This window comes from Notamacropus eugenii, chromosome 2 (genome assembly GCF_028372415.1).
Source record: "Notamacropus eugenii isolate mMacEug1 chromosome 2, mMacEug1.pri_v2, whole genome shotgun sequence".
NCBI classification, from domain to species: Eukaryota; Metazoa; Chordata; class Mammalia; order Diprotodontia; family Macropodidae; genus Notamacropus; species Notamacropus eugenii.
The window spans coordinates 21,592,290-21,603,375 of NC_092873.1; the positions used below are offsets into that span (position 1 = coordinate 21,592,290).

At 47.5% G+C, this 11,086-nt stretch overlaps 1 protein-coding gene across 1 annotated transcript; it reads right to left on the bottom strand.

Annotated features, from left to right (window-relative positions):
• Window positions 1-4,426: 4,426 nt before the first annotated feature.
• On the bottom strand, window positions 4,427-5,597 carry LOC140524688 (CD9 antigen). Its single transcript, XM_072639394.1, has one exon. The coding sequence runs from the start codon at window positions 5,523-5,525 to the stop codon at window positions 4,845-4,847; it is 681 nt and encodes a 226-aa protein (XP_072495495.1). The 5' UTR covers window positions 5,526-5,597; the 3' UTR covers window positions 4,427-4,844.
• Window positions 5,598-11,086: the final 5,489 nt, after the last annotated feature.

Consider the following 11,086-nt stretch of genomic DNA (forward strand, 5'->3'; position numbering starts at 1 on the left):
GTTGTATTGCACCTTAAGGTGCTACTGAAGGCCCTTCTGATCTCGGGTCAGGAGCAGATAGATGTGAGGAGGGGGATGAGTGAAGGGATGGTGGCCCAGGGGCCGAGAGGGGCCCTGCTCCACACCCCGAGCCAGCCCCTCTCACTCATCAATCAGTCTCTGCTAACCTTCCCTCCACAGCTCCTCCTGAAGACAATCCCCTCAAATCTTCTCTTCTTCCCCCCAATATCTGGATTTTCTTTCAGCCCATCCTCCAGCCCTTCACCATCCCCTATGATGACTCTCAGTCAACAAGCACTTACTGTTTCCATGGTGTGCCAGGCCCTGGGCTATGTACCAGGAACACAAAGAGAGGCAAAGACACTGTCCCTGCCCTCAGGGAGCTCCCAGTCTCACTAGGAGCCTCTCCAGGTATGACCATCCCACCACAAATGACCTCCACACCGGGGGTAGGAGGGGATAGCCTGGGAGTACAGAGACATCACTGGACTAGACATGGTCACAACACTTGTGTGTATGTGCCTGTGTGTGTGTGTGTGTGTGTGTGTATGACAGGCAGACAGACAGAGACACAGACACATTAGCAAGCTCCTGTCAGTATCAAAAACCCAAATTTTAGTTAATGAACTGAGACACAAATGGGCTTACCAGGGCCCTTCCTTGGTGGTCCAAGAGCCTAACTTTGCCTATAGAGGGAAGGGGGGAGCACAGGATGCCTAGGGGCCCCATCCCCACCCCGCTGGAGGAACATGTGACCCTCCAAAAGAATGTCTTCCCCAGAGCCATCTACTGAGTTCCTTAAAAAAAGTGGGTATTTTTATTGGCACCAGATGTGAGTTTCCTAAATGACAACAATGCAGCCCAGCCAGCTGGCACACTCCTGGAAGGGCATTCCCAGACGGTGCTTACAAGAGGGGGCAGGTAGACAGTGGAATGGGGGGGGGGAATGGGGGAGGAGAGGGGAGGGCAACTCAGGTATGAAGGAAACAGAAGCTGGCTTTCAGTGGGCACAGGATCCAAGAGAAAGGCTTCAGCTCCTAGTAATCTTCATTCTCCCCACTTGTCTTCCATCCCCACCTTTGGACCCAGCAAAAGCTCTGGGAGGGACAAGCCACAGGTGTTCTTATCCTCCTCTGCTGAGAAGGAAACTGAGGCTCAGAAGGGGAAATGATTTACCTATGGTCATGCATCGAATAAGTGACAGGGATGGAATTTGAACCCAGGACTTCATGACTCCAAGTTGAGCCCTGTTTCTATAGCGACTGATTAAAAAACATCACTTTCAGGAGCGCTGAAGATGTGGGCTGAGGCAGGATCCCGCAGGAAACTTATCTTTCTTTCTTAGGGCGTGGCTAAGAGGAAAGTGCTTGGGGCTAGCAGGCAGGAGAGCTGGGCTCTAACCCGAGCTTATCTGCAGATCTGTATGGCCCAACACAATAATTAATAACAATGATAAAACAACTCTCATACGGCCTCTGAGCACTCAGGTTTCTCACGACTGCCCTCTGGAGCAGGTGGTGGAATCAATTTAGCCAATCAATCCCCAGGTATTTGTTACTGATAATCTGAAGACACAGCAAAGTAGTCCCATCCTTGAGGAGTTTCTTTCAAACTAGAAGACACGGACAAGATGACCTCAGAAAGGAGGACCTGGGGAGTGGGAATGAGGGAGATCCTCTCACCAAAAGGGGGAGCTTGAATTGACTTCTGTAGTAAGCAGAAGTGAGGAGGGTGCGCATTCCAGGCAGGGGGCACAACCAAGGCAAAGGCATGGAAGTGGAATGGGCTGTTTGAGGAAATCAAGGTGAGTCTGCCAGGGTTCTAGAATGAGTGGAGCCCTGCATAATAAAACTGGAAATGCTGGAAGGGGCCACAAGGTTGTGAAATTTTTTGAAAATTCCACATGAATGACTTGATACTTGATTCTTACTAGAAAAAGGGAAAACTAGAGTTTATCAAGTAAGGGGGTGATGTGGTTACACTTATAGTCAAGAAATCCCTTAGGTTTCTATGTGGAGGCTGGATTAGTGGGGTGGGGGTGGGGAGAGAGACCTGAAGCAGGGAGCCCAAGCAGGGAGCTATTGCCCTGGCCCAAAGAGGGCTGATGAGAGCCTGGAGAAGGCCAAATGAGTGGAGAGAAGGGGTTTATGGAAGAGGTCTAAATGAAAATAAAATGGAGACTGCTTGGAAATGTCAGGTGAGTAAGGGCTAGGAGTAAGGGATAATGCACGCTGTGAACCTCGGGGCCCTCCAAAGCAAAAAAGAGGGAGTTTGAGGGTGGGAGACAATTAGTTCTATGGTGCGTATAAGCATGAGATGTATGTGCTGTTGCTGTGGGGTCCCTGCCTCTCCAAACACACCCTGGCTGCCTGCCCTGGATGGGTGACAGCATGAACCCAGAGCGAGACATAGGATGTCTCCTCTGTTCCTCCTCCTGCTTGCTGGGGACGGATCCCAGTATCTCAGAGATAGGAGAGGGTACACATGGCACCCAACTCAAGCCTCACTGAAAACCCTTTTCAGAAAATGCCTGACAAGCAACAGCAGCTCTCTGGTCTGCTTCATTTGACTCAGACTGTCTCTATCTGAGTTTCTGTTCAGGCCTGGGCTTTTGCGGCTTTCACCAAGCCTCACATTTAATTGTCTAAAGTTAACTTTTCCTTGTTCATATGGGGTTCAGTCTTACAGAGCCAGGACTTTATGGGACGGAGTTAGCCCCAGAGCATGTGGGCTCTGTGTGTTTAACTTTCCAGATGCTTGAGTTAGTGACCACTGGTGACCCAGCTCTGCCAGGAGGGGAGTCTGTACCATGGGTGAGGTGAGTGGCAGCCAGCACCTCTTGACCCTTCGATCACCCTGCAAGGCAGTTGGATACTTTTCACAGAAAAATGACCCTCTCCAAAAAGACCCGGGGTATTGTCCAGACCATCTAATCACCTTGGACCATCATCCTCTAGACCTAGAGAACCACCGAGCATGTATGAATGTGGCTCAGACAGGCCTACGGGAGAAGCAGCAGGTGAGATCAGAGAAACACCAGCCAATAGTTCTAGACCTGGCCCCGTCCTTCGTGGTCATTCTAGTCCAATCCCATCATCTTTCAAATTAGAAAACAGAGCCCAGAGAGGTTAAGCAACTTGTCCAAAGTCACACAACTAATATGGGACAAAGGTAGGATTTGAATACAGTTCTTCTGATTCAAAATACAGCCTTCTTTCCAATGTTCCACACTCAGTTTTTTCACTCCAGATGCCATCTTTACCTTGTGTCTACCTTCACTCCTTCTCCACCAGAAAATTGAATTCAGTCCCTAGAATATTCTTGGACTTTGTTAGCATAGCTTTGGTCTTTTATTTTGGATTCCAGACCTCCAAAGGACTTCTTGACATTTCCAGATGGATATGGGCATGGTCTTCCCCCTCTGCCACCTTTCTGCTTTCCTTTTGTAGGTTATTTTCCTTCTTTGGAATATAAGCTCCTTGAGGACAGGGACTGGCTCAGATGCTTTAACTTGTATCCTACCAGCTTTTACTTGTAGTATCATGCCTGGTGGATAGTAAACATCAAATTCCCACCCCATCTCTATCTGTCTGTCTGTCTCTCTGTCTCTCTCCCTGTTTCTCTGTCTGTCTCTGTCTGTCTGTCTCTCCTTTGTATCTAATTATATCTATTTTTCTCTCTCCTCTACTTGCCTATGTACCTATCTATTTACTCATCTACCTATTACCTACCTTTTTATCTCTATCTTTCTCTCTTTTTCTCTCCTCTACCTAACTACCAGTGTATACAACTACCTACTTCTCTATTGATCCACCTCTATTTCTATAGCTTGTCTTCCTCTCCTTCTCCCCCCACCCCCACCCCAGCCCCGTCTCTCTTTCTCTCTGGGTTTCTGTCTGCCTATCTTTGTCTCTCTTGCTGTGTGCCTGTCTCTCTGCTCCAGACCCCAAGAATCCTCATGAGAATCTTTTACTACAAATAGAACTGCATCTGGGCTGGCTAGCATGTATCTCTGCTTTCCATTGAGACCATATGTGTGAAATGCACCACTGACCTGACTGGGTTTTTACGTAGTTTGAAAAGAGAACACTGGAAGTCCCAGGGAATGGTTGCCATGAAGAGGCCTCCAAGGAGGGCATGGGCTGGTCCAGGGGTTGTGTTTGCTTTCTTCTGTACTTGGATGCCACTGGCCTTTTCTCCAGGTTGTTCACAATAGGGTAAGTAGAGACTTGCCGGCTACTTTTTATGCTAATGTTTCCAAATGAACACCATTAAGCACTTCAGAGCCCAGAGGAGGCAACCTCAAGCCTGTGAAATGAGCATCAGAGACTCTTGCCTTTGGACACGGGGGAGGCATGGTTTTTCTTCACTCCTGGTTCTTGGTACCCCAGGATGGATTCCCTGGGCTCCCCACCATTTCTGCCACTTTATTTTTTTTTATTTTTTTTTATTGTCATAATGTTTATTACGTATGAAATGGTCTTCAACATAAGTTACAACCTGATTAAATCTGAGATAAGACGTATTTTGTTTATATCTATTTAAAAGGCCAACAATATGGTCCTTTATTCTGTACAATATCTTTAACTAGAGTCTAGCAAATATAGTACCTTTCATTGCAGGATTTCTTTAACCATAAAAGCAAAAACCAAAAAACCCTCAACTACAAACATCGGCATCAAATAAGGCATTAAAAAGATAACAAATATAGAACAACTTTGTCTGTTTAAAAATGCAGAATGAACACTAAAGTTAGTGGCAAACAAAACAAAACAAAACAAAAGATACAAACAGAACAGTTCTAGAGGGCAGATCTTCCTGCTCAGGGGATGAAAGCAAAGACTCTAGACCATATCTCGGCTCCTCCGGATAGCACAGCATAGAATCATACTGAAAATCATGCCAAAGATCATCACAACAGCAATCCCTATGCCGACAGCTCCAATGATGTGGAATTTATTGTTGAAGACTTCCTCAATAGCTACTGGGCAAGGCTTTATGGTTACTGTTGAGATCAAGTCCTTGTTAGGGCAGGTGTCCGTGATCAACTGATCCAAAACTCCAGTCAAGCCACAACAATCTAGCGCATGGTGGATGGCTTTGAGGGTTTCCTTGTAGGGGCCTTCTTTAGTCTTCATCTTGTTGTATGTTTCCCTATAAAATTCCTTGATCTCACGAATCACCTCTTCTTTGTGGGAATAACCCCAGATGGCAGCAGCTATTTCAATGGCAAAAATCACCAACAGGAAGGCAAAGAACAAGCCCAGCATGCATTGTGATTCCTGCACAGCACCGCAGCAGCCCAGGAAACCTACCAGCATCATGAGGGCACCAGCCCCAATCAAGATATAAACACCTGTGTAGAAACTGGAATTGTTGTCTTCCTGCTCAAATATACTCTTCGTCTGAGAGTCAAATCTTAGCCATAGGCCAATGGCAAGGACTGCAATTCCTGCAAGCCAAAAGATGAAGTTAAATCCAAACAGTAGATATTTAATGCACTTGGTACCTCCTTTGACCGGCATGGTGGAGACTAGGCTGGGCTGGGTTTGGGTTCTTAGGGAGGAAAGCCGGGCGCACACAGGGACTGGATCAGACCCAACCCATTTCTGCCACTTTAATAGCAGTGACTGGGAAGAGGAGTTAGGAGTAACCAAGAGCACTCTCTGGTAGAAGATGAGGCACCTAAGTTCTTGTCTGGATTCCACCACTAATATACTTGTGACCTTGGACAAGGACCTCCCTGTTCTGGACTTCATTTCCCTCCTTATCTAGGCCTAGAAATAGAGACACTGCCAGAGTTCTGGTCCAATGTCCTTCCAGGCAGAAGTAACCTCACCCACATCCCTGAAGGGTGGTCATCTAGCCTAGACTTGAACTTTAGTACGGGACTGGTAGGAAGCAGAAGACCAGCGGAACTTCCCATCCCCTGTTAAGCAGGTCTGCTTGTATGCCCTTTCCCTATTCCTAGTTGTGTGCCTGGTGGTCAAGCAGAATGAGCTAATGCCTCTTCCTAATTAGGTTGGCTATGTCCACATGACATTGAGTTTGAAGACAGTGGCCAAATCCATTTCCGTGAAACCAAGGACACTTAAAATCGACTTTAGGACTCTTGATTTAGTCTGACCAGCATCACTTCCTTGTTCTTGGATACAATGCCTCTCTTAAGTGATGCAACACAAGACTGAGCTTGCTTCCTTGGCCATCATATCATACTGTTGACTCAGACTGGGTTTGCCATCCACTAATACCCTTAGATCTTTCTTTTTCAGATAAAATGATCTCTGGGCATGATTCTTCGATTATGTCCTTGATTAAATCCCCAAATAATAATTCATCCTTATAATATCTCAATAGATTTAATTCAATCTCCCTGTATTTTATTCCCCTAGGTATTTTTTGGGCGTGAGACTCCTGACTCTGTCACCCAATATATATTAACTACCTCACCAAACTTTGAGTCTTATGTAATTTTGGTCTAGCATGCCTTCTATGCTTTTATCCAAGTTTTTCTGTGCCACCATTTTGTGAATTGATTTCCAGATCCCCTCAGCCCCTTGCATTCTGTTTCCCATCCTCTGGATGTATCCATAGCTTGTCTTAAGCCAAAGGTCTGACCATCCCAGAGCCCTAGGGAACTCTCACTCCCCTTCTGCTGGACACCAGATTTTTCTTCATAGAGAAGGCTGCCCTAGCTTTCTAAATGCCATTTCTTTTCATGCTAGTAATCAGAATGTCCATCACTGTCATATCAAAGAAACTCAGACCCAGTCAAGAACCTGGTCATGCAGAATAGGATCCTATCTCTAAGAACAAGTACAGACAAACTGAGTTGTACTATACTGGATACACTGGGGAGTCAAGAGGACCAGGGTTTGAGTCTAGCATGAACCACTGCTTTGTCATGTGACCTCAAGAACATTCCCTCTCTGTCAGTAAACGTCCCATTCTTCATTTGTAAGATGCCAACAGCTGAAGTCTAGTCCTGTGGGCCAGGGTTCTATGATTCTTTGACTCTGGTTCTTTGGGACTCGGGGTCATGAACAGTAGATGGCTAGCTAGGCTCTGCCATTCTCCAGATGATGGCCAAAGCCTCTGCATGAAAATGGTCCTTCAGCCCAAGGACTGACCAAGGCTTGGCACTGTGGAGACCAGATTGGTGGATCCCAATGAGAATTTCCCATTTCCTTATCATCATTTGAAGTGTGTAAACCAAGATAATTAGTAGAAGAATGGAAGGTCATGGGGATGCCTGATTCACAGATAAGTCAGTAACATGTGAAATGAGGGCCCAATTGGCTTACTGGTCCATCAGAGAGGGCCTCCTGGCTCTACCCCCACCATCTTCTGAGGCTTTGGAAACAGAGAGGAAACCGGGGGCATTCTCAGTGATGTAGGAGACTACAGTTGGGGGGGAGGGAGAAGAGGAGCAGCAAGGGGGGTTGGTGGGCTGGAAAACAATCCCTTTCAGAGTCCAGGGCGCGAATTCCCTGTCCTGAGTCTGTGATGGGTTTGCTCTAATTAGAACTGGCTTAACAATATCAATCTTGTTCCTGCCCATAAAAATTACCCGACTGCTTTTGAAATCCATCTCTAGACTGCTTTTTGGGCCACCCACAGCAGTGCATTCTTCAGGCTGAGTGCGGGGGCCCGCTGGGGAAAGCTCTGGGGTCTTGCCTGTCTCTCTCACTCACTCAGTCCTGGGCTTGCAGGCTGGGCCGGGCCCCCAGCCCAGGGACCTTGGCAGCAGAGGCAAAGGTTTTCAAGGAAACCCAACTCCCCAAACACTCTGTGTGTTCACACCCGTGGGAGCCGCACCAACATCCAAGCAGGGAGGGAAGGGGGGGACCAATTTTGGCCCCGAATGCCTGACATTTGGCTTTGGTTGCCTCACAAGCACCTCTGGGTGCAAGTCAGAACAGCTCCCATCCAACAGGTTGCAGAATCAGAGTTTATTAAGAAACTTGTTTTTTCTCCCTAAAAAATGTGAATTATATCATTTCATTTGCATCTTGGCATGTATGATTAAGCAGCAGGGTGTTGGATGGCACAGCTAGGTTGGGGTTCCTACTCAGTGCCAGGCCTGAGAACAGCCCAAGATTCTGTGGAGGGGCAACTGAAGGCTTTGGAAAGTAGCAGGTGGGAAAGAGACATCCCTAGAACTTTGGAGTGGCTTATTGGTGAAGCCACATCTGTCCAGACTGGTGAGGGCCAGGAAGCCAACTGCAGACAGAAGGCCCTCAAAATTGGATTGGAAGCACCTCAACCCCTCCCTGAATCCCCCAAAGGTATGGAGGTATGCTGCTTCAGATCATGTACCTTTGGAAAGTTTTTACAAAATATATTGACATATCAAGAACAGCAGTATTCAGAAGATGCCCAAGAGCTCATGGGTTTTCATGAAAATTTAAAAATCTGGCCATGGCTGTGCTTCTCCAATTCCCTAGTCGATCAGCTGAGCACAGAGCCATGAAGGGAGGAAGAGATCGCTTGGAGTTTTTAGACAGTCCTGCAAGCCTTGCCTCCTCCAGGAGACTGCCCCTAAATTTTTGGAAGATGGATGATCATTAGCCTCGATTGTTAATCCACATTTCTCCTTGCCTGTGCCTGCTCTCACCAAGAAATCATGGATTCACCACTTTGAGCAAGCCATGAATCCCAAGGCATCTCTTCTCTTGCTCAAGGCATGAGCCTTTCATCTTCCATGGTGCTTGGGATGTAGACCAGTGTCTGACCCTGTGTCCTGAGTAGAGGGAATACTCATGATCAATGTATGATGACTGACTTGTGGGAGGATAGGGGGAGTCTTCCACCCTCCTTTTTCTCACCTATCCTTGAATTAAGCTTTTCCAAAATGGGTAAGGTGACTTTTCAGAAGCTGGACTAAGAGATCTTTTTCCTTCATTTCCAATTTTGACATTAACTAAAAGGTCTCAAATAAGAAGACTGCCAGAATGGAGCAGCCAGTCAAAATCCACCCAGTGCCTGTCACATAGGGGGAGCTCAATAAACATTGGCCAGTTGACCATAGGCTGGCTCTATTATCACCTTCATCAATATAACTCTCTGAATCAAAGAGAGCAAGCAGGGCCAGACAAAAAGAGTGGTCAGCCTGGCAGGTCTTCAGGGAGTCCAGGAAGGGTCTTGGGTCACCCCCACCAACCCCTTCTCATGTGTACTTGACATCCTACCTTTGGAGTTAGACGCTGAGCCCTGGGTAGAGGGTGGGGTTCCCCAGAAGTGTCCCTGAACTGGGGCTGGGAGAAGGGAATTCCTAGCCCAGTTCTGCTCAGTAACCACTTAGTAACTTGTTGGTGGCTGGCCACCTACGCAAGCTGCTTGCTTGTCTACAGAGAGCATCAAAGAGATGGATTGATATCCATTTGTCCCCAGGCTGTCCCATGGCCAGTTGTGGGGACATGGGGGCAGACCATGGCCAGAGTTATACCAACAGTGGGACTTGAAACAGCCACCCACCAGCATGGGGCCTTTGCCCCCCCTCCCCCAGCTCCAGGTGGCTATTCAAAGCCTTCCAGGGTCGCGTGGGAAATTGTGCCTGGGCCCCAGACCAGACTGGCACTGCCATGATAATGCTCGGCCTCGCACCCCCACATCTGACACGGGCAAGTTGGCTCATTCTTCTTCCCACAATAGCTCGTTGGCCTGGTTTCGTGGAGGTAGAAGGAGAGAAGAGAGGCCTTTTGTCTCCCTCAATGGTGTCATTGTTCTGTCCTAACTGGCAGCCACTTGGGCGACTGGGCTTCCTTGAAGGTAGCTGTGATGGCCTGGCTCCTGGGACAGAAGAAGGAGAAACAAGAGAAATGGGCCAAAGCAGGAGCTGGGTCTTCTGCCTTCCCAGGTGGAGTCCCACCTGCATCCTTAACTGGACTCTTATAAGGGCAGAGGTGGGCAGGCCATTCTCTGGCCCTACCACTTCACTGGGGTGTGTTGGGGTGGCATTCTGGCACAATTGAGCCTCCCAACACAAACTGACTAATGGGGGGGCAGCCAAAAGTCAGTCGGAGATTTTCAGTGAAAGAATGGTGCCCCAGTTCTGCTACCACACTCCTTGGTGACCTTGGGGAGTCCTCCCCCTTCTCTGGGCCTCAGTTTCCACATCTATAAAATAGTGGGTTTAGAGAAGATGAACTCTATTGCCCTTCCAGCTTAAAATCCAGTGACCTGATGTGTGAATACCTGTATTGGTCTTTAGATCTTCGGGAGCACCAAATACTTTGGAGTAGGCTGATAATGTGTGGCAAAGCAGATGCCCACAGTGGACCTGCTTCAAGGAACAAAGGATTTCAAATTAAGTCATCAGAGTGTTGGTTACTTATAGTTAGGGACTTTCCAAGCTTGTGAAAGTACCTGAACCGATGGTCTTAGGATGTGGGTTCACTACTTGTTCATTGGTTGAGTAACAGATAAAGGGCAGGACATAGAAACAAGGCCCAAGTCGCTCAGGCTGTCATTGACTCTGTGGGAAAATGGCCCCAGGAAGTCCTCAAAGAGTCTCTTCCTTCATCTGCTGCTCTCCATTAGCCCTTAAGGGACAGGAGGGGCAGATCAGAGGGACAGGACAGGGCACTAGCACACGTGATCTCTTGTTGTCTCTTGCCGAGTAGGAGTCCATTTCCCTAATGATAATAACAGTGCCTTAGACTACAAATTAGCGGCAAGCTGCCAATCTGCAGCAGTAAATTGGAGCTGCCCTACGAGGAGTTCCCTGGACTGATGAACTCCAAGGCCAGGATCAAAATAGCAACTGCAAAAATAAACACAAACACAATAACACATTTTTGCACATTTCTGAAATGCCCCCTTTAACACAAAGCACCTTCCTCACCACAAGGGTAGACAAGGGGAGATGAGAGTGCAATGATTCTTATTTTGCACATGGGGAAACAGAGGCACAGAGTAGGTGAGGTAGCTGTTAAGTTAGTAAGTAAAACCCAGTTCTTAGTTGAAGTTGAGAACTCTTTTCCCTATAACACTGCCAGGGGGAACTCAGACCCTTGAAAAGCATCATGGCACTTGGAGTCAGGAGGATCTGAATTTGAATCCCAGCTCATATGTTTACTAGCTA